At 38.4% G+C, this 25,083-nt stretch overlaps 1 protein-coding gene across 1 annotated transcript in view; it reads left to right on the top strand.

Annotated features, from left to right (window-relative positions):
• The window catches only part of LOC135948006 (cysteine-rich motor neuron 1 protein-like), an 87,904-nt gene that overhangs the window by 58,802 nt on the left and 4,019 nt on the right, over positions 1-25,083 (top strand). Inside the window, exon 2 of the mRNA XM_065497045.1 lies at positions 1,611-1,784. Coding sequence (XP_065353117.1) covers positions 1,611-1,784 — 174 coding nt within the window. The remainder of the gene's footprint in view (positions 1-1,610; positions 1,785-25,083) is intronic.

Raw genomic sequence — 25,083 nt, 5'->3', positions numbered from 1 at the left:
TCTCCGAACAGCTCAAATACCTCACATTGCTTTGACACTCCTGAGAGTGCCTTAACAATGAGAGCCAACGGGCTGGTTTAAATTAAAAAGCAATCAATAAAAATAATCCTAAAAATGGAACAATCAGTAAAAAAAACCATAACTCCAAATTTTGTGCATTCAAATTAATTCCTTAGTCGGAATTTTGATTTATTGCTGCAAAGTGACGAGCTGCGTTTCGGTTGGTAAAAGTCACAGAGGGTCGATTGACCCATTCGCTGGGTTAGTTGACAAGCTGCTCATTCGTCCAGCCGGAGAGGTTTGCACGTGCGGACGATGCTTTTATTTACCTTAGCAGGCAAGCTGCGCGTGAAATTGGATTAATCGCATGGCTTTGGCGAGATGAAACAACTTGGGTCCGCGCGAATCGCAAATATTTGAGTGGAAAATTAATTTCCGGTGTGCCGCTTTGTTTTGAGCCGACGAGTAAGGGCCGGGGCGTGCGAAGAGGCCAATGAAAGCGTCGACAAACGCCGCCATTTAAAAGCCATTGCCGACAAAAGGGTTAATGAACCGGCAAAGCGACGCTAACCTTTCCCTCTCTCTCGCTCCGTGCGTCGCAAGTGCTATTAATGAATAGGTGTTTTAATTACTTTTGATCCGACGCCGAGCCGGTCCCGACCAGCTGCTCGAGTGATAATTCCTCTCGCGCTGCGCTCGCTTATAAAACCGACCGAATTAAGTCACACACACTGCATTTAAGCAAGCTCGAATAAATTTCCTGCTCTCGTCCACCATCACCGCGCGCGCGGTCACATTAATTGCCACACTATACGCCACGCCATGGAAATTTGGCTCTTTGTGCACTTAAAACTTGCATAGTAAAAGGCTGGGACCTTTATTACTCACAAACAAACAAACAGAGCCCTTTCAAAAGAATATAAAGTATTTTAAATATTAATGACTGTATATAGGGCTGTAAATTTTAGTCACTTGTTCCAAATGAAATGATAAATAGTAAAAATTACATTTTGGAACACAAACTCCTATAGTTGAAGAAACGGAAGAGTTATTTATCCTACTAAGTTAAAGTGGATTGATATAGGTCTGCAATTCAAATTAATTTGAATTATTGAAATTATGAGATTAAAAAAGGAGACAGGGCTCTACGCTTTAGCATGCAAACTTTGAAGCATATTCTCTCATAAATTTCAACTGCAATATAAAATTTTTAGAGTTCTTCCCCGAAATACAGTGCATTTTAAGGCAGCGTGCAACCATATTTTTACAATTTTACAGTGCATAGCAGAAATTAAATTATTTAAAATGCGAATAAAAATTTTATAACAGCTCTTTAGCTATTTCATCGTAAATATTCTAATTTAAATTATTCTTATCACCTCCAACATGTTACAAAATATCAAATAAAAACTCCTCCAAAAATCCAGGTCAATGCGTCACAGCCAGATAGAACTGAATTATTACATCTACATGCTAATTTTACTGTCACCGCGGTCACAGCCGAAAATTTTACGAATTCATTCATGAACGAGGGATGCGTCCCAGGGGCGCCCCTGTGTGATATTGCAAGCGCTCTGAGTGACACGTGCGCGTGTTGGTTTCTGTTGCAGGGCCCCCGGTGAGCGACAAAGCCGAGTGCGGCACTTTGGCGCGCGAACAGCACGGCTGCAACGTGGTCGAGACGAGCTGCCACTGCGGCAGCGCGGCTGTCTGCCCTGGAGACTCCCCACCCTTCACCTTCGCCACCCACACGGAATGTGAGATCAACCTGAAAGCTATGCTGAGTGAGTATCACAAACGCTATCACAATTATTTTGTTCTGGAGAATGTTTAGCCTTATTTTGAATTTGGGGAAAAATTTACTGGACAGTATTTAAATAAAACACCTATTGAAATGTAGGCTCCTTCGTTGAAATAACGTTTTTTCTGACAGTTTCAAAACCAATCCTCTTTAATATCTTCCTAAATACTCTAATTTTAGATAAATATTAGTTTTGCTCTTTCAGAGTAAAGTTTGAACCGTTAGTAAAGCGCAAATAACAAAACTGTCCACGGAAACCTCTTAACTTTTATTTAGATATTTTTTTAGATGTAGGGGAGTGAGAAATAAGGTTGCTTCAGTAATCTTCAATTAACATAGTTTTGAATACAACTCATATGTTAGTAGGAAATTAATGGAACATTTTTCAAATTCACATGGCGTTTAGGCACTGATCGAGTAATTATTATTTTTTAATAGAAAAAAAGCATCAAGTTTTAAAACAAAATTTAATTAATTAACATTAATTTTGAAGAAATTTACCCATAATATTATAATTGAAAATTAGATTGTTAACGTTGAATTTCTTTGCTTAAAATGTTTATCTAATTATCCTTAAAAATCAACAATGTAGTTTCTACTCTCTTCTTTATTTAATTTCAACTTTGATTTCAAGATTTCCCCAATTTGAAGATTTGTACGCAAAACTCTTAATATTTCATTTCTCAATTTTGCATATTGAAGGAGTTAATATACAAAAAATGGTTTGATACAACAGTTTATATTTTTATTTGGTTAATTTAGTGTTTCTAATTGGGTTTATATTTATTAATCATTTTTCTGCTTGCATGCTTTTTTATTCAAACAATACAGACCAGAACCCAGAGGTTCCATTTGTTGCGTTTCCCCTGTTAAACATTTACGTTTAATTATAGCAGGCAGCTCGAGTTGTTTTGTCCCTGAAAGTTTTAATTGCTACGTTTGCGCAGCAATTGCCATTTTGTTAATTCACGTTGCAAATGAACTGCGAGAGCTGCCAACAAATCCAGCTCTCGCATGCAGCACGACAAGATACACGAAATATGTATTATATAAAAGCCGGCTGATGAATGGATGCAATCTCCGCGTCCTCGACTCTCCGGCCGCGTTGTGCTGATGGCGCCGAAATTAAAACTTTTCGACCGAGCAACTGTAAAACTCGGCGCCAGGCTCGTTTGGCGTCATAAAAGCTCAAACTTTTGCCACAAATGCAATACACGCAAAAAGGCCGGCGTTTAAGCTTAAAAAGCGTCTGTTGTTTCGCGAGCCCATTACCGATTTTATGGAGCCACTTCGCTCGGCACGATTGTTCTCTCATTTTTATTGAAACCACCGCCACTACCGCCGCCGCCGTCGTTGAGGAAGCAAAGCTTTCGGATATATCAAAAGCCAATCTCAGCTGCTTGTAAAAACGCGAATGCGAGCGACGGAGGTGGCGCTTTATCCCCCTGAGATTTCGCAGAGACAATTGATCCGCCGCCCGTTTTGCCTCCGAGGCACTTTTTGACTTTTACGGCTGAATGTGCGGGCTTCTCATTTTTCATCCATCACGACGCCGGGGGAAATTTATCGATTTTATATTTGAAACCCCTAAGTCTTGGCTAATAGCCTGGGATGGGAATTTGAGACGAGTTTCTTCAAAAATACAACTATTTCTAGGCTTCTGTAGACAGTTTTGGAGCCAATTTAGACGGATTTTTAGGGGTTTTACCCATTTTCCTGGTGATTGTCATGCCAATTTAATATAATGCTTTGCAATGAATGGATTTTAAGCATGATTAGAGCTTGTAAAGTGAGCCTAAAGGCATAATTCAATTGGTACACTGGCTCATTCCGTTTATTTTCAACAATAAAAAAATAATAATACATAATAATAGGGATTTTTTTCAAGCTCTTTACACGCCAGCAACTGACTTATAAGCTCGACACGATAAAAAGATGCCGAGAAAAATTATATGTTCCTATTATCCCACAGGAAAAAATTAATTGGTCAGGCTCAGGGCTAACCAATTTTTCAATTTTTCCAAAGGGGTTAATTTTGCGCTTGGTTAGGTTAAGTTGATGTCAAATGATGACCAATGACCAGCACTCCTGTACATATTTCTCAGATAAGCAAAGTGTTCGATGTAAGTTTTGGCCTTATTTCGATTTTATGCGATTTGGGGGTGAAAACAGGAGTTTAAGTTGAATATAAACCTGATTTGGAGTTTACTTATTTGTGTTTGGGGGTGGTAAAGGGGTTATTAGGAGGTGGTTAATGGCCGGAATATGAAAAATCCACAATGAAAATTGAACTGAGTGTTGACTTGAACTCAAATTTCTTACTTCTTAAGTTTGCGAAACATCTAAAATACATAATTTAGGGGTTAGAAAAATCATAAGGGTTGGGTTGATGGTGCACTTGTCTTAAATTAAAATACTCGCTTTCCTGGGTTATGGTTTTCGGCAGTAAAAGCCGGGTTTTGACCGTTTCAAGTCTGGCTCAAACTTAAAATCCTTAAAATTGATTGATTTTAACTCTTGAGAAGATGAAAAGTTAATTAGAGGCATAGAAAAAGGTCTCTCATCTTAAAGTCCCAACCCTGCTATAATGGCTTATAAATAAGAGATGATCTCGCTGCAACATCCCATCACGAGTTATTCGATTTAATCGTGCTGCTGCCTCCTGAAGGAGCTCCGGCTCAACTTTTCACTCAAGAAAAGCGCTTGAATTGCTCGAGTTGATTGAAAAAGCGCCGGCGAAAACGATCAAAGCAAACTTTTTGAGCCGTGCGCGCGGTGAAATCAATCGCAATTTGTAAACAGGCCGTGTTAAATTGCAGGCAACCCCTGCGGCTGGGGCTAAGACGCTCAGCCGACAAGACGTGATCTCTTCTTAATGCCATCATGCCAATATGCAAGGTAAACAGCCGGGTTTAATTAAAACGACTCTGGGCCTGGCTTCCCCGAAAACTGTCCTCGTTGATATTCAAAGAGGGTTTAACCATCGTGGCTTTTCCTGGAAACACAACCTCTCCTTTCCGCTTGGTCTTATTGCATTGCGGGTTGTCAGAACTGGGAAACCACAATATCAATATGGCTACCAGTGCATTTTTGATTATATTTCGTTAAAATCGTTGAATAAAGGAAAATGTTGCCAAATCAATGCCTTTTATCTGATGGAGTCTAGAACTGAAAGAACTTTCGATTAGAAAAAAGGAGATGCGAGGACTCCCCCAGAGTTACCAACAGAGGAGAAGTTAAAATTGGTGTGATCGTTCGTTGTTGCACTCGTATTTACTTTCATTTTCTCCTCTTGCGGTGATTCTGACCCGGCCGTCCGCATCTCCTTACTCTCCTTATTGTTAGGTGAAACTCTTTATTGATCAATAAGCTTGACCCCCAATCCTTCTTTTCAGTTGGGAGTGTGAGTTTAAACTACTATATATTCATAGAGCTTTTTAAAGTATAGCTTAACAGGCCAATAATTGAGAAAGTTAGGACATTGCTGGCGCCAATTTTTAGCATTTCGCTGTTGCCAGTATAAAATTGGATCGATACAGGGCGAAAATCGATAATTTTATGAATATTTTGAGGAAATAAGCAGTTGATCGATAAGAAATTTATTTTAAAATTTGCAATAATAAAAAATGGACCTTGCTACAGTAAAAATTCAAATTTTTCGAATTTTCTCCAAAATTTCCATATTTTCTTGGAAGATTTCAATTCATCTCGTCGAGATTTGTCCAACAGCGTATGAAACTTAGGGAAACTCTTTGTTGTTAAATAAAATCAGTTTAAGGTAAGAAGTCATCACCATTTGAAAAGCATGCTAACTTTGCAGCCACTATTCTAAAAAAAGATACAGGGTTTCCTTAGGTCAAATTTGGCTTCAACTGAATCATAAGGGATGAGTTCATGCACTGGCAACAACCATTTCCAGGGTTTTACAGTGTCTCGATCCTCTTTGTAAGATATGTTATACAACGTAAGACAAATGAAAAATTGCAACAATCATAACTCTCGTAGATGTTCATTTTGAGTTTAGCGAGGCTCCTGAGAGCCGCAATACTCTCATAATATAAAATGTAGATGTACGCCTCGGGGGACACGCTTTGCAGTCGGCACGGTCGATGAGACGTGAACAAGTTGGATGATACATAGGTTATCAAGCCGTGAGGCTCAACCCACTCACACACAGAGCGCACAAGTTGCATGCATTTCTCTTTTATCCCGCACGTGAGTGGTTACCTGCCGGCGACTCGCTGCCGCCGTAATTTGATGGAAGCGAATTATATTATTGGACCCGAGAGCTGCCAGGGCCGACTCGGGAATTAGCGCTCAGCCATGCATAAAGCCTGAATTGCTAATGCACACATGGATTAGCTTAAAAGTGCACATCCTAAATGCGGCTCTGTGCTCAGACAAAGCATCTAATTGCGATCGATGCTCATTGCGTTCTAAACCTTTCTCAATCCATGATCAATGTGTACAATCCAATCGGAATTGACAGTTTAATTTGGCTCTGCCCCAAAAACAGGTTGAAACCTAATTAAAAGTGTTGATTTTTATATACCCCGCTTGGTCACACAATTTATATCCTTATTAAGGCAGACTTTCAGTATCCAAAATAGTAAAATAAATAATTTTGTTTTTATATAAATTAACTAACTATACCCTAAAAATAAGATAATTTCTATATATTATAAAGCTTCAACCGGTGGATAAATCAGTTTGCGAGCGGCTCAGACGAAGGCTGTTTCTCCAAAAAAGATTTAAACCAGGTATAGACTTCAAGGAACAAAAAAAAATATAAATTTAGAGATTAATTGGAGCATTTTTAATTAAACAAGTCTGATTTTATAACTAAAAAGAAAAATATTCAATCATTCCTAATTAATCAAAAATCGCGTAAAACATTCAAACCAATTGTTATCTGATGATAAATCAGTATGAATTGTATTGAATCCTCCATGTTTTAATAAACGTAACACTAAATTAATAAAAATCCAAAAGAACACTCTACCAACACTTAAAAACCTTTGATTTTACCTAATTTTCTTATCCAAAGTACTGCGGTGCTCCTTTTGCAGTTAAAGTAAATAAGAGGCTTAATTTCAATCAATACCCATCAAAAATTTAAGCAGAGCTCTTCACTCACTGAATGCTTTAAAAAGGCGTCATCGTCATCGCGGCTAAATCGAAGCAGATTAAGAGGCAACGGCTTAATTAGAGCGCCTAAAACGTGGTGTGCGCACGAGAGGCAGGCGAATTTCCACCCACAGGCCTTTTCACGATGACGACGACGGCGACAAAGACGACGTGCTGTTGTTTGGTTCAAGTGCATAATTAAGTCGGTATGCAACCCGCGTCGACAGCGCGAGAAGCAAGTTGCCTGCGTCTTCAGCGCTATCCAGATTTTAATACACGCATATTTATAAACTCTTGACGTTCTGATGGAAACGGCTCTTTCAAGAAGTGTCTTAGTAATTTCTGAACGATAAGTGTCCGTAGTAATTAGGGCAGAAAGAGTTATAAGAGGAAGTCTCTCAAAGGATTTCCATAGCAAAAACAATATTGTATAAGCTTTGAATGGCACGTCATTGAGAAAAGTTAATAATTTTTAATTGTGTTCAAGAGTAAGAAGATCTCAAAGAAAATTCAATTGCTTTCAATCCTGAAACATTTAACTACAAAGAAATAGAATTTCAGATTTTATTTGTCCTTAAACTAAATTACTAGACCTTGAATTCAATTCAAAAGGAAAATGCTATTTAAAATTCTATAACTAGAAAGAGTATTTATTTATAAATTAACTAATAAATGAATGGCTTAGGAAATTTAATCAGGGCTTTTATGTATTTTTGTCATTTTTTGTTTTGGACACTTAATCTCCAATATTCGGTGATTTTGTTTTGCAAGAAAAATTTTGAAACCTAGAACGCAAAAAGAGCAGCATTTCCAAAATCTAAAATAAATGTTTTCGAAAAATTGTTAGCCAATTTTAGTATCTTATTTTCATTATTTGTTATTTATAATAAATATTTATCTTGACTTTGCGCTTTGGAAAACGATTGTTCGATCGGCAAATTGAGGAGTGAGTTAATGAAATAAGGAGGTCGTTAGATGGTTCAACAAGGGTCAAACGCGGGCACGCGCACGTGTGTATATTCTCTTTCGAGTTGGGCAACTTTTCCAGGCCATGGCACATGGCACTGGATCGGCAAACTTCATTTCTTTGAAGGGCTTGTTTTTGCGGCGGAAAACACGGTCGCGGCTTTTTTCACTTTTCCGTCGACAAAGAGAACAAAGGCCACCGAGACGAGAGAGTGGAAATAATTACTTTGCTGCTGCCGTCAGAAAGTTGTCTCTGCTTCCTCAGCAGACGAATTATGCTCTAGCTCCTCTTCTTCTGCACTTAATTGTGTTTTCCTCTCGCGACTTTAATTGAAATTCGCGTTTTCCAGTGGTTCGAACCGGCTCTGACAAGATAAGAGCTCGCGCGCGCAGTCTTTTCATCTCCATTCGTTTCTTTGTGCGCAGCCGAGAACAATGGCCGAGTTTGGTCCAAAGTGGCTACCTGAAAATGACCCTGCATTCACCTGATGTACGGCGAGCCGCAGTGCAGAGAGAGAGAGGCCTATTTTCGGTCGTGGCTGCCGCACAAAAGGCTGATTTGAACGGGGAAAAAATTAATTCTTTTGTTGGAGCGGCGCTTGAATGGGATGCGGTTGGATCTGCCCTTGTTTGAGCCTCCTTTTGAAGAGCAATCACTGCTCGCCGAAGCCGCCGTGCCCCACAATCACCTTTTCTTCTCGCCCGGAGGCTTAAAAAGTCGCCTCCGAGGAAAAAATATTCGCCCTCCGCGCTGTGCTTTCCTTCAAATTGCATTGTGTTAAAAGTGTTTGTCAGCTTTTTATAAGCACCTTCAGCAATGCTTGTTCTTTACCTATACCAAGCTAAAAATGCGGAAATTTCATTTAGCTAGGAGAGGAAACTTTTTTTAACGTTAACAACAGCTGGTAAACCCCTTATAGGTGGTGAAATCATACAAAATATTATTATTTCGATTATATCTTAGTTTTATTTATTAAGTTATGTCAATAATTTTTTTAAAAATGAGCAAAATAATATTAAGATGTTCAAATTTCCTATTGGTGGCTTTACACAAAGAGTTACATAATTTTTATCTCAGGTAAAAAAAAATTGAAAATTATATGTTGTGCAAATCAAAGTTGATAAACATATGCAGCTGTTCGTCACAGTTGCGTGAGACTCCCCGTTGTTACAAATTGAAAGGTGGAAGTCTTAGCAGGTGTGTTTTATTAACACATAAATTCAGCATTTTTACTGAAAATCTCACGTTTTTTCCAAATATGCCAAATATATTTGAAATTTTCTATGCACCAAATTTAAATGATTAAAAATTAAAAATAAATTTTAGAAATAATAAATAAACAAACATTTTGCTGTCCTCATATACCGACGAAAAACAACCGACCGCAAATCAATGCATCAAGCAATACACATTAAAGTATCTTTGATCTTTGACATTCCGATAAATCACTTTGAATCTAAATCACAATTATATTGTAGATTTGTTTAGCGCTGCGATTGATCGTTTTCACAGACACCAAGTGGAACACAGGAACAAACATGATCTAATTATCAGACACGGAGCACTAATTAGCCGGAGTGTATCAGTTGTTTGATTTAGACTGATTGGATTTGGAGCGCACACAGCCTCCGGCGGCGGTGGCAGCGGCAGCGGCGCTGGACCACTCTTTGCATTCGCGGCCATTCGCTGCGCAAACAGCGTCCGATCGCCCAAATCCGGTTTGTACCCGTGCCGACGAGATGTAATCTTCGTTTGCCTAAAAGATGTTTGCCACCGGAGAGCAAATAGCGGCTCAATTTGTTGGCAAATACAAGAGACTAGCTCGCATGGCCAAACTACTTGTGGAACAATGCTTCCTGAAACACAGCCTAATCTGCACTGAAACCTCACTTCCTACGTGCCGCCACAAACGGTCGATTCTCTGGACGAACAAAGAATTAACTAGACTTGAAGGGCGTTGTGTTAATTTTAGACTCTATTCGGAAAACAGTGGATTATTCTTACACTGTTTGCCAAGCAAATTAGACGGCTCTAAATGACTTCCAAACAAATTTATTTAGCCTTTTAATACGTTTCTAATGGTTAACTTGACAATTTATTATGAAAAAACTGGCCAAATTTCAACATATAGTTATCATATTTTTGAGAAGAATAGATCAAATTGCACGACCATCTGAAATAATGAGTAATTTTCCTCCTAAACCCAATTTTTCTATATGTGATACGTAGTACATAAGATTTTCCTTCTCCTTTTCAACTTGGGAATTGTGATTGAATAATTTGAAAATTACAGTTAATTTTCTTTGCAGGAAATTTTCCAAAATTAAAATAAAATTAAGCGATCTGAATTTATCAATTTTTTAACCAAAACGTGAACAGATGTTTTCAACAGGTTTACAAATTGCAGAAAAGCCTTCTTTGTGCACATACAAAATTCAAAGTTCAAGTCGGCTGGGTTATTAAAAAAAGACTATTTTGAAGTTTTAAATTAGGTGAAATCTAATATCTTCTAAATTAAAGTTTTCAAATTATTTGAGAGTATATATAGAGTAAAATTTCTGCCATAGATTTACGCACTGTAGCTTCCTATTCCTATCAAATATTTTGCTGCGTGGAAACTTGTTAGGGGCACGTTCCGCCCTTTCAGCACACGTAAATGATAATTTCGCTCGCACAAGGCAACACCGGCCAATTAGGCTCGTATAAATTATTAGGCAGTCAAAGCAGCCACATCCCATTATGTTTGCAGGGCGGCGTTCATCGCTTTGCAAACTTTTATTGCGGCGCGCGCTCCCCCCACATCAAGATAAAACACGCGGGCCATAAATAATGCACGGGCACGCCGCCGCAATTTCCCGCGCATTCATTAAGACAAACGGGCCTAATTAAAAAATCAGCCGGCCCCGTTATGCAACCCGCCGGACCAGTCAGACGTGCCGGTTGCATATTTGTCTTCTCTCTCGTAAGGGAACCCGTGTTTGTTTCCTTCCTAAAATGCATTTTGTAGTGTACACTTTCATGAAGATAGATGAAAATTCCCCGAAAAAAATGCGAAACGTTGTACAAGAAGTCTGAAAAAATTAGCTGTTGATGGTTTTGTAAAATTAATATCGGGTTTCAATAAGTTAAATTCACCCCTTGTGATTTTCTGTCCCTTTTTCATCCCCTTTTGACTTTCGAATCACATACGATGAAATTCAATAAATTTTAAAATAACAATTTTACCACAAAATAATGATAGCCAATAATTTTTTTAATTATTGCAGCACAACTTTTACAAAGTTAGAGCTGAAAACCCAGCTTGTGGGCCAAACGTTCCTCAGGCTAATAAATGCGAACTAAAATTCACGCTAATATGACCAAACATTTCGATTGGCAGTTAATTTTAACATCGCAAAATTGTACTCGTTTGAGGTGAAAGAATTGCAAATTAGAGTGGAACGAACCCATGGTTGCCTTGTCAGACGGACGGACGGACGGACCGACACGATTTACTGGCGAATTTCGTCTGCCGTTGTCGCCATAAATAAGACTTAGCGCGCCGAATTTCCCTGCAAGCGCACGTTAATATAATAGCGGCGGCGCTCGAAAAATAAAAACTCGCTCTCGAGCACACGCGTTTCGACGTTTAGAAACTTTTTCTGCATGCGCACACGGCCGTAAAAAAGTTTGGAGCGTATAAATTTTTGCGCCGTCGCTTTATCTTCCGCTTTGCACAGGGTCCCCGGCTCTGGCAAGTTGCAAACCGCTTTTGAGCCTTTTGTTGTTTGAAGAATTTGCGCTAAAGAGCAGCAGCCGAATGGACCGAATTGCGTCACACGCTCAGCAAACCCTTTGATGAATGCGAATTTCGCACACACGCTTTTCCTCAAGTGAGCCAGCTGCTTCCGCTCAAAGCAGCCTGCGGGCCACACTCGTGTGTGGCCTGTGGAAATACGGAACAAGTCCTCTCTCAATTAGCCGGAAGTGAGCCAAGGGTCTCCACCAAAATTTAAACAAAGTTGTATTAAAATTGAGAGCAATTTTTTCATGGTTAGAAATTGAAGACTGTTGGATTTTTCTTGACATCTGCTTGAGTACTTTTTCGGAATCATGCAATGAAAAGAATTTTTATTTTCGCTTAAAGCTATAAATTGTTCATGTTTAATCACCTTAAAAACGAACGTTTTTGGTTGGCTTAGTGAGCTCATTTTATTTAAAGAAAATTTGCCACATTTCTGATTTTGTATCTCTTTTTGATCAGTTGTCATTTAACAGTGATTTCGGGAATAATTCCAAATGGATTTTCATTTAACTTAAAATTCTCCATTTTTGGAGACAAGAGAACACTTAAAAATTAGTAACTATACGCATCAGAGTGAAAAATTCAACAAACAACAACATGGAAAACAAATCACAAATATTGTAGCCATTTATTTTAATTAGTTAATTTTTAACACGAAACAGAAACAAAACATGCCGGGTAGAATTTAAATACAATATTTACGAAAAAAATTGCAAAGCCCTTTAAATCAGGGGCTAAACTAAATTTTAATTGTATTTTAGCACAGTTTTTACTTTTGCAGATTGTTGGCAGGTTCCGAAATAAACTATCTTATGATATCTACACAGTTTTTACTGTGAGGAAATTGCATAAATATACAGGATTGTTTCTTTGCTCTGCTAAAATTAAAGCTGGACAGAAAAACTTTGGAAACGTCTATTGTTACATTTTACTTGAAATAATCTTTATAAAATTTTCTCTGGTTGCCTCTTATATCTCTGAGCAATTCGGCTCAAAAGTTCTCATCAAGTGGCGAGCACTGATTCCTTATTGGATAACATGATTTATTTCACCAGAGGGAAAGTTTTATATCATAATTCTCACATCATTGGATAGATCGCGACGAGAAGAATCAAAACCAAGTGAAAAACATTTTGGCAAACCATATAGTTTCTTGATGTTTGTCTTGATAATTGTTACTTGGTCCTGATTTAATTATTTTACATTGTGGAGATCAACTGGTTTTAATTTCCACAAAAATACTAAATTAACCTTTATTTCGAGAGCAATCAAATTGTCTAAACTGTCGGCCTATAAGCTCCACTTTAAGGATTCTCATGAACGAATTCAGTCAAAAAGTTCACAACAAAAGAAAACAAAATGTGACGTCTATTCCGGTACCTGACTCAACTTTCGCAACTTGAACTCTTTTTCTCCAAGCCAAAAAAAGCTGCTCTCCAGCATTTTCGCAAGATCGGCTGTCCGCGGTGCAAAAAGGGGACGTGACCCTCCGGAGAGAAATAAGGGTCGGTATGGCAGATAAATTACATTTTGCGACACACGCGAGATGTTTGCAATGGCCGAGTGAAAGCGACCTGCTGCTGGCATTATTATCATCATCCTCTAATGGCGCTCGTCCTCTGTGAAATCTTATTTAGCGTCCAGAGATTTGCCGACGTGAGTGTGTATGTGTTATTGTATTTTTGCCGAGATAAGCGCCAGTAGTTTGCTCTCGTGGCAAAGCGCGTGTGCGCTGCTCGTGGCATCTGCTGGCTCCGTCGTCTGCCGCGTCGCTCAAATTCCGACCCTAGCTCTTGCGAACTCTGCACTTTTCCTCTCTCGCCTTAATCCGTTTTGCAAGACCCAGACTCTAATTCTCTGCTGTGAAACATTTTATCCTGCTGAAATGTCCAGATAGATCAAGATCAAGTTTGTAAGCTCCTTAATGATTTATCTAGGTCAAATATAGATTTTCTAGCTGAAATTGATTTGTTTATTCTCACCAGATAACTTCACAGTGACCATTTTAAGCATTTTTCATGCAATGAAATGATAAGATTATTTATTTGGTAAATTAATTCTAGTTTACAATAATGTTTTTAGTACAAAACTAATAATAATAATTTGTAAATTCTGAAAAGTTTTGACGCATTCACCGGGGGCGTGGTTTCGATCTGTGTTGGTTGTCGCCTGTCAGAAGTCAATATGGCGTCGAAATAATAGAGGCCAATCAGGAGACAGTCCATCTAAAGGTCGATTTGCCAATTACCGGGATAATCAGCTGTTAGTAAATAAATAACAACAAAAATATGATTTAATAAGGTATTTTCATGATAAATTGTCCAAGATAATTTCATTTTACGTTTGTAACTTTTCCGCCATACTATACCAGACACCATATATCTGCGCGTCACGTGAATCCGGCTTCCGGTGGACGAAAAAGAGAAAAAATTATGCACCAATGTATTGATGATCCCCTTAAAATAAGCGGACTATAGTAGTAGAATTGAAAACTAATTTTCACAATATTTTGGAAATTTCCCGTTTTTTAATACAAAATGATATTGCGCTGGCATTTATGCTCCAACGAAACCACTCCACGTTCTTGATTGTGCCTAATATTAGACATTTTGGAACAGATAACTCCCAGGAGAAGTTGAAGTAGTTTCTAAAGAGGTGAATTCTTGACAAAACTGAGAGTCTGTGATTATTCGAGCGGGAACTAAACAAGTATTAGGAAAATCCAAGGCACTGCCAAATACGATAAGAAAATAGACTCATTATTCAAGGAATTAGACGCGGTCGGATATGCCAAAAATGTTTCTAGTCGCGAGTGCCGGGGTCCAGTGATGCGTGAATCTCCGTTGGCAACGCGCGCGCACAGCCGTTGCGAGAGGAGGAGGGCAACTCTTTGAATCCGGCTTAAAACGCAGAGGAGGAAATAAATACGTGAGGCCGGAGCGAGCAGAAAACGTGCTGTTTGTGCAGATTTGTGCCCAGCTGTGTGTGTGGACAGGAAGCAAAGGGCTCTTTGTGGCCGCGGGAGATCCGACTGGCAGCACTTGTTCTCCTTCCCACTCGGCCCAAACAAAACGGGTTGCTTGCTTTCTTGCTCACGGCTCACGGGACTTGCGTTCAATGCAAACGGGAAAGCAAGAGAAAGAAATAAATACACTTTTGCACGATCTCGGAGCAAATGCCCGTTCAAATATTCAGCGAGTGCTGTACTTTTTGTGCCGTGGCGATGAATTGGTAATTTTGCAGCAGGAGGAAATTTTTTCATTTGCAGCAAGCGTCGATAAAAGACCCGCGATCATTTTTTTTTACAAATTTCTTGCAGCGCTGTAATTTCGTTTCCTTTTTTGTTACCCCGTCGCGCTGCATTGTAATTTTCCATTTATATTATTGTCTGGGACTGCGGGAGAGCTGCGCGGAAAAGTTTTGCCTGCCGCTGTTGTTGCGCCATGAAAGTACAATTTCAGCAAATGAAAAACGTAATTGGCTCTTATCCTGTTTACGACACGCCAGCTCCTGGAATTTGCTAATTGGCATACCCTTTCTGGAGTGGAAAATTGTAAATTTCATACGAGTAATTTCCACTGTGCCTCAGATTTTATTTTTCATACCATATGTTGTAAATTTTTGCTTTTTGTTTGAATGAGAGTTTAAACAGTTTTTAGCAGAGATTATGTGCACATTAGGGCACTTCCTAAGCCCTCAGAAAAGGCATCAAAAGAGTAAATAAACACGTACTTTGAGAGCTCTCAGCCGTTCCAACGGTTTGCAGATCAAACCATGCATTTAATCATTTCGAGAGTTATCCTGACGCCAGGGGTTAGATTTATTTCCTGTTCTGATGGTCTTGTCTGACCTCAAAGGTGACACCGAGCAGATGGAAAAATCAACTGATCTTGTTATTTTTACTGCCTCACTATTCACTTGAACTAAAAAACGCCATTTTTTTTTAAACTTTGACCCTTTTTGTACGTCGATAACTGCAAGTTTTACCATTCTGAAAGAGTCTAGGGCAACATATTATTCGCGCACCTAAAAAATTAATATCTTCTTGAGATATTTAAAATTAAAAATTACTCAAATTGGGAAATTTCCATGTTCTTTTAAACGGATTGGCAGTAGGCTGTCTAATAGGGCATCTTTTGGTACAAATTTCAATAATCTAGCATCATTTGAACTCGAGCTATTATCATTTTTGCAAACGCCAAGAGGCCCATTTCTCCAGACATCTCCCCAATTTTCCGAAAAAAAAACTACATATTTTGGCAAACTTGGTTACCCTATAACAACATAATAAAAAATCGGGATGGTGATAAATATTAAAATCTTAAAATTGCGTACCATATCATCAATCTCTCGTGGAAACTGGAAACACCCGTAGACAATTTCAAGATTCTAGAAATTTCAGGAGATTAATACATATATTATTGATCTAAAGTGTCAACTCCATTATACGTCAGATTTAGTTTTCACTTTAAACTGCACATTTATCCAACACTTTCAGTTTCAATAATAAGTGTCCTTCATAATTCTTACTATCGAATGAGTAATTATTACTTATTATATTCTCAATTCAGAGCACTCGCTGACGTTTATGAATACTTTTGAGAAAATTAAAATAAAATTGCTTTTAAACTAATAAATCCAGAAAAAGGCATCTGAGAAAATTGAAAATAATTGTATTTAATTCCGTAAAAGTTATGTCAAATGTTGTAATCTAACTGTAATAATTTTACTCTTTTTAAAACGTTTCGAGTAAACTATTAATAAAATATTTTTTAAAAACAATTAACTTATTGCTTTACTATTTTAACAGAAATTTGCGGATCAAATCTCAACTTTATTTTTTCTTCAAACCTCTCCTCTGGCTGATATTTTCATAAGGTAGGAAGAGTCGGTCGTCACCGGTCCAGCATGCAATTTGAAGAGGCTTTTGTTGCAATCGATTTGCGGGCCGTAAACCACACAGAGAAACAATCCTGGCGGGCGCTGATAGATAAATTGAAAGTGCGCTTGATTGGTCTCTGGCCCGCTCTCGCCTCGCTCTGCAGCCAGCCCTTGAGCGGGAAAAATAAGAGATTTTCTGACTCGGATTCCCTGTTTTCCTGCTTCTCCCAGCCACGCCAATAGAGACAAGGGCTGATTGTGCGCGAGCGAGTGTTTCTCCTCGCGCAATAGCAGGAAATTGGTATTCTTCGCGGTTTGCCGGCGTCGAGGTTCGCGAGATTTATTCGCGAACGCGCTGCTCGCCGCGAGAATATCTCTGTTGGCACTATGTGCGCTGAAATATTTGCAGAACCTGAATCGAATTCTTGCGGTATATACACTGAATGACTCACGCTCGCCAATTTAGTTTATAAGAAAGACTCCAATAAAGCTTCAAATCTAGTGAGAGTAAGAAAAAAACTATTAGACAAAATTAAAAATTGTTTCGTTTTGAAATCACACCTAAATAATTCATGAGCCATTTCAGAATAAAAACAGAATGATTCTTCATTCCTAGCACTGATGGTGCTCAGCAAAATTAGACAGCTAACCCTTCGTTTAGCACAAAATCATTTTCAAAATTTTAAAGATCATAGTTCAAAATATAAATTGAGATAATGAAATGAGAATGAGTAACCAATTGATTCAAGCAAATTGCTTATACTGATTTTTCCTTTTGCAAATTTGAGAGGAATAAACAATTAATGCTATGAGAACCATTAAAAAATAGAAGAAGTTTATAAACTTATAAATTTGACAAAAACTGCCATGCACATTATTAATTTGATGAAGCTGTTCAGGTTACAGATTTTTTTTTTAATTTGCGCGTATTAAATATTGATGATAATCAAATATATTGGTAGACATCACAACTTCTCCTGTGATTAATAGTTACGTGAAACAGTCATTGTCAATGCCAATAATTAATTAAATATTACATTTTTTTACAAAATACATTATGCTGTTTCTGGTTCAATTTTTTGGCAAGAATGCATTTTTTCCTAGTTTAAAGATTATGAATCTTTCTTGCAATTTAAGAGAGATAATTGAATAGAAACTCTAGTATAGGTCCAAAATGTGTCCTAAAATCTGACTTGTATTTAAATTACGTTGCATCTTTTTTTATTTTGTATAATTTGATTTTATACACATATTCAACTATATCTTTTATATCAATTTAAAAAATATATTTTACAAAAAGTAATTATATTAAATAGATTATTAAAAAATTAAAATAAAATGTAAACTTTATTAAAAAAATATTCCAGCCCAATGTCTAATTTTTGAAATAAAATTGTCACAAATTTATCAGAAGAATTTTTAAATAAATATAAATAATATAACACATTTTGAATGATTGCCTGAAATCCGATTAAAATAAATTAAACTTGCTTGAAAACGTCGTTTAAGTTAAGCCATCATTAATCTTATAAAATCATGAAAAGTGCTGTTAAAAAGAGAAATTGATTAAACAATTCAAGTCTAGATTTTGATGCTAGGCGAAGTTTTCTCGCTCATCCATTTCCATTAGTGAAGCTAAACTGCAAGTTGTTCGCCTTATTAACAGCATCAATTTCACGGACTAAAATTCGCAGCCCGAGATGTAAAACGCGGCGTCGGTCGGAAGGAACACGACCGAGGCCATTTGCTCGACTTTTGCATGTTGTCTGCGCGCAAAGTACGTACATACGACGGCGGTCAGCGGCAATTGTCGGCGGCGGCGGCGGCCGGCTCGAGAGCAAGATAAATGGCGCGCACTGCGAAATTTAATGAGGGTATACACCGGGGCCGCAGCTGATATTGCGTACGATGCACATAATAGAGCAACGAGCAGTTTTCTTACTTATTGTTCGTCTTGCTGCCCGGTCGACGCGCGTATAATGGGCTAATTAGGCGCTCGTTGCGCCAGCTGAGTTCCGTCCGGACAACGTTATGTTCACGCTCGTTTTTGGACGCGAGAGAGCGCATTAAAAATGCCGTCGTTAAGTTGCAGCCGCTAATGAACTCATTAAATTTATCACCAGACCTAAATTAGAGCGCAGACAACAAGTTGGACACTTTAGTAGCTTTTGCATTTTTAAAGGATTAGCCCCGCTGCTGCCAGTCTCTCGCTCCGGCTATTTTGAGTTCGCCTTTTCCAACTTATGAGCGAGAAGACCTTTATTTTCTCTAAGCAACCACAAGGAAAATAAGTGGCTCCTAAAAAGCCTTTTAAGTTGACATTCATTATGGCGGAGAAAATACGAAAATAGATCAGAAAGAAAAGTTTACAATATACCTGTAGCACTTTATTAGAGAGTTAAGTCGCCTTGATAACATCGCTGATGTTGCTTAGTTGGAACTGATCTGTAAAATTGTGAAACATCTTTTCTATTATTATCAAAACTGTGCAATAAAAATTACGAGCAAGCTAAAATAATTTCCAAGTAGTATCGGCTTCCAAGTTTGTATGCTAATTAAGTGGAAGCTCTGTATTCTATTTATAATATTTTAAATTATTTCGAAGTTGAAATATTTTCCTCATATTTCGCAAACTGTCAGATAAATTGCAACAAGAGGAATTGAAGTCAAGATGTCAATATATCATACTAGGCAATAACCTTTTAATTTTTCGAAGATTGTGAAAAATTTCTTATTTGAATGCTTTTAACCGTTATATAAAGCCCTCAATATGTTGCTTAATTCATGCTGAAGTTAAAGAAGTAAAAGTTATACAGATCACTTGTCAAATATTTGTTATTCAAAATGATGTTAATTTTGTCACTATTTTAAAAAAAACATTATATGACGTTTAAACCCTCAAAAAGTATTAAATTTTAAAACTAAAAAACAAACCAAAAAATAAATATATACAATATTATTAAATAATAAAAACACTTCTAACGCATATTTCTTTGATATCATTTTAACAAACACACAAGTTTTATTTTAAATTGGTTATTTTAACACAAAATAATTAAATTTAGAAAAGTTAACAAGAAAATTCATATACTCGTTAAAAATAATCAATTGCTTAATTTGACCTGTTCTATAGTTTTGGGTTATTCCCACGATGATTTTGTACGGTTCAAAAAGTGCTCCTCAAAAGTATTGTAATTGTGTGATTGGAGTTCTTTTGATATATTCAAAAAACGCGGAAAAAACAATCGTCTTTAATTCATAACCCTACACGTCACTCACCCGATTCCACTGGAAATTAATTTTATGCTTATCTGGGAAGTCTGCAAATGATTGAACTATTAAATGAAATTTAAAACACTTCTCGCTAACACATATTTTGAAACTTAATTTCATTGGGGAATTCTAAAAATTACTTATTTAGAAATCTTTTACAGCGTATGTTTTGCAGTAAAAACTTTCTTTCGTGTCTCATTGAAGTCATTGAAATATATCTGCTCTCCTCTGCTCTTCTGTAATCATCAATAAACCGACTTAGCGGCCAATGTTTGTGCAAAATGGCTCTCCTTGAACTAATATCTCGGATGTCGTCTCGGCAGACAGGACCGGGAGTGAGTCGGTTCGCTCGACTGGCCTATTATTCCGTCCCCAGAGCCGAGAATTGTCAAAAGGAGGCCAGAGAGGAATTAGCGACAGGCAAGTGAGCACTTTGACTAAAGTGCTCGTCGTATTGGAAAGGCATAACAATAATCTTTCCGTGCCAATAGGCCGTGCGCCTTATCAAGGGCTCTGCTGCCGCGGAATTCCTGCATTTCCCGCAAATAAAAGACGCGAAACTTTCCTGCAATGATATTCAACTCGAGTTGGCAAGAAGAGAGGCAGCCAAGTCATAATTGAGGCTTTGCACGTCGGTCGAATTTTGTACGCTCCACTGCCCGTCCGACAACTCCAGACCCGAGATATTTACCTGCAGCCTTCCGATATTTGAGACTTGGCCAATAATTGTGCGACCCTTTTGTGCGTTTCCTGTGCGAATCATATATTGGCACACTGAGCCTCCTTTTTTATTTCATTTTCAATTCACATAAAAGCAGTGCCTTTTACTTCTGCCTCAATTGGCCCGCCAAATCGACTCCCGTTCTTTTCAGAAAGAAAAAAGTTAAATGTCTGTACACTTTGCCTTAAATAAAATCTGTGCCGTTCGCGGAACTTCCCCTCCCATTAAAATTTATTCCATTGAATCGCTTCCCGAGCTTCCTTTTGGACCAAAAGGGAAGAAAAGGAACACCACAATCGTGCAAAAATAGCACTGATCATTTCAAGTCAATTGATAACATTGATAAAAAGTAAATATTGCTTGTCAAAGATTTCTTCGAATACCACGTGCCCAATGGGGACTCAGCCAATTGAATATTTCTGCGAGGAAATTTCCTGCATTTTTAATAACGATATTTTTCAAATTGACATTAAAACTCATAAATCATCAATCTTTTACAATTTAAAACGTTAAATATACAACACACAGCTAAGAAAGCTAAAAATTTATATTTTTAGAAAACATAGAGTATTGGCAGCAAATTCAAAATGGTTAAAAAATTATGAGCCAGTGAAAAGTTCTTATGTTGCTGAGCAAGGAGAGAAGACACAGGATATAACAGTAGATTTGGGATCCTGATTATGTTACTTTAATTTCTTCCGCCAATGCTAGAGCATTTTTTTTTTATTTTTTGCTCTTTTTATCCCTGTCCTCGGACCGGGAAGGGCGCGCACTGCACTAGCACGAATGCTGAAACCCGGGTCCCAATAACACCGCGAACGGATAACATGGGCGCACCAGGCCGCACAGGGACCCAGCCCACTCAAGGGCCACTTGCCTCCGCACCGAGGACTGCATTGAAACGCTAGACATTCGTCCCGTGAAGCCAAATCACGCATCACGCATGCTGGAAAGGTGCAAACCAGCAAGTAGCGAGTCGGCGCCGGTTCGCCTCCCAGCCCGTTGAGCAATTTGAGCGTTTCGAGTCACTAAACTTACCACTTTTTGCCATCTCTGACATTGGGTAGCCAGTTTAGATCTCCGAACTGCTCAAATTCCTCTCATTGCTTTGACACTCCTGAGAGTGCCTTAACAATGCGAGCCAACGGGCTGGTTGTGCATTAGATCAAACGCAAACTTACTTAGAAAAGCCGTGGCTTCTATGTTTGTATAATTTTCAAACGGAAATATTTGTCTTCCTACTTGAAGTCTCATTTTATTTAATTAAAAATAATTACATCTTCGTTAATAGCCGCAAACACCGTTGGATAGATCGCATCGACAGTAATCAGGTCCTGCCAGTTTTGTTAAAAACTTGGAGACTTGGAACTTTTTGGCCCACCAATACGTTTGACAGTCGCATTAATGTTAAAACAAATCCTATCAAACCTTGCCAGAAAAATTTAAATAAGAAAATGAAGACGAAAATCTGCAAAATTCCATATTTATTTAACCTTGTTAAGCAAATGGATATTTTAGAACCATGGAGGCCGATTACTCTTCTTTAATTTATCGGGAAAGCATTTAAGATCAGAAGCTGGAAATCCATTAACAAGCGTGGATTCGCGAAATTCGGCTCGTGGGCGAAAATTGCGGCAATTGCGTTGCGGGCACGTGGCCATTTGAGCGCAAAACTTTGAACACAGCCGACAAGGGTAATGGGTGCTGATGGCCGGTTTGGAAGCGTCAGCAAATGAGGTGCTATTTGCACTCTGACCGAGCCGAGCCGCACGTACACACAGCACACGCGGTCTTCGGGCTTCGGGGGCGGACGGAGAGAAAAAGCCGGCCTGGCGGATGCATTAGCCCCGGAGCCGCCGCCGGCCTGTCGATAAGGTGCGTTATTCCGGCCGCTGCAGCCGGAAAATCACTATTTCAACGCCAAAGGTGTCCATTAACACGCCAATAAATTGCTTTATCAAATCACCGCGCGCCGCGTTTTTGCCAGATTCAATGAACTGGCAGCGGTCGAGGGCCTTGCTTTGCTTTTTTGACTCTCCACCCACCCACCCCGGGGTGGAGGAAAATAAATCGGGGAAACTGAATTTAGATTTTATATTGTGAATGAGGAAAACCATATTGAGAAATTATTAATAATTTTATCGTGATATTTTAAGCACACATGGGAATGAACTGAATATTCATTTTGATTTCCACTCAGAACTTTTCCAATAACATAAAAGGTTTTAAGCTTCACATTAATTCAATAGATATACCAATAGTGAGCTTAATCAGAGACATAATTGATTTGATCACCTGAAAAATTTGCAAACTCACCAAAGTGAACATTTCTTTTGTTTTAAAACAATTACAACAGAATAATTTTTATTTTTATATTGTTCTTTTATTTTTATTTTTGTAGAATTACCCTGAAAATCACATTAGACTCCAACCTAAACTGCAAAAGGTGTTTATTATTTATTAATTATTACTGTCAAAATCGACCAAGGATACACGTTCTATTTATTAGAATAAATTTCGCTGGGTTAACCAACCCTCGATATATACAAGTTTGGATTGAAATCATTTTCACAGTGACTAAAATGAAAAAACCAGAGGTATTTATTTTCCATGTTACTGCCACAGGCCGCAACGATGCTGTTTGCAAATTAATTATCCCTCTGACACGGCTTGCTCTGCCGTTTCCGCTGCGTCCCGCGAGCGAATAAAAGCGCGCCATTTGATACGAATTCGCACGGAAGCATGCAATCTCGCTCAGACGCGAATTTTTGCGCCAAAATGGACCATTAAGAATTATAAAGCGCGCGTGTTTTGCCGTTAAATTCGGCACTTGCGGCGGCTGCTTGTGCGCAGATACAGCGGCTAAATTGTTTTGCATTGCACCGCTTCACGAGTTTTTGTTAACAATTCAGAGGGGAAACGACGGGTCTTTTCATTACACGCGTTTTGAATGAATGCCTTGCCAAAAATGTGTGTTATCATCATTAAAAAAAATAGCGTTTGCGCAGCAGCCAGAATTTGTTTAATTAAAATCCAAGCTGAGGTTTATTGCTTATACGCGCAGGGAGAAACCTTTTAGGTTAATTGTCAGGGAAAAAGTAACAGCAGCCGAGGGCCTCGAAATAATTGATTCGCAGCGTTACTGTAATTTCCCAACTGCAGCGGCCCGCGGCGCCAAGTGTGCTTCACAACCTGAATAAATTGCACACACTGCGTTGGAAACGACGACTGCTCTCGTGGAAGCCTTGGAGCACGTACAAGAGGATGTTTGCACGCTTCAACACCCTCTTTTGCGCCACAATTATTGTTGACTTAGACTTTATTCTACGTGAAACCGTTTTCCTCTGACAGTTTTTATGCATTGAAGTTCATTCTTTGCGTCACTTGGATATTGATCTTATTTTTTTAGTTGGTCTCTAGAGCAAAATATTAAGTTCATCGCGTACAAATAAAATCAATTCAAAAATACCTCTGCTTGTGCTACAACGTAAGTTGGTAAAGAGAAAACAATTTAAAAATTGGTGATTTATTTGGGTTTGCTGATTCAAATTACTTTTTTTGTAACAAAAAAAAAAACAGTTGGCGAGTGGCGCATGATTTTTTTAATTATTTTCGGACCATGACCAGAGGGCAAAATATTTTTTTATCGAACTGATGTTGAAACTCTGTCCTTAAAGCTTTGTTTTTGGGTAAATAATGTAAAAGTAACCTTTTTTATAGGAAGCAACAATTAATGTTGAGTTAAAAATCCAACACGGAAATTTCCAGAGAACAAATATAACTAGCCTCCTTAATTTCCATACCCACCTGCTCCCTCGCAAAAAAAAATTCAGTCGCATCTCGAGTCCTGTCACCGCGTCTAGACTTGTTGCAAAATGTTTTCGGCTGGTGCGGGACCGGCGTGGAATTGGCAAAAGCGAACGAGGGAGTAGGAATAACTCGAAAATTCTCATTCCACTATGCATGAGTCAGGAAATGAGAAAAGCAGGCAAGTCGGTCGGACGGAGACGTGCGTCTGTCTGCAGCGCGCGCGTCAAGGAGAAAAATCCGGCTGGGCTGCATTAGGCGGCTGGAACAACATTCGGCCCCGATATTTCCTCTCAGCAGTAGCAGGCAGGCAGACGTTCGCGCCGAGTCACCCTCGGATATTTTACGTGAGCTGAATACGCCCCTGGCCGACGTCATTACGGCCTGCCGGCGATACACGTACTTCTCGGAGAAACAAGCCTGCAGGGCGCTGTGCACAACCCGCGCTTTACTCCGGTCAAAAAGGGAGAAAAGCTTGTTTGGACAAAGTCAACCTCGTTGGCAAATAACAAAAATACAGGAACTGCGGAACTTCAAATATCTTCTCTCCGTTTTAGATTTTTAATAAAAATTTACATATAAATTTATTCACATTGTCCTTATTCAAATAAAATTATGTGATTGTTTTTTCAATACATTCTATGAAAAAGGAACATACTTTTCCTAGATGAAATATAAAATTGTCAGCATATATTGAACTAAATAAGGCAACCTAATTTTTT

Source organism: Cloeon dipterum, chromosome 1, assembly GCF_949628265.1.
Source record: "Cloeon dipterum chromosome 1, ieCloDipt1.1, whole genome shotgun sequence".
In the NCBI taxonomy this organism is placed as follows: domain Eukaryota; kingdom Metazoa; phylum Arthropoda; class Insecta; order Ephemeroptera; family Baetidae; genus Cloeon; species Cloeon dipterum.
This window is presented reverse-complemented; position numbering and strand designations above follow the sequence as displayed.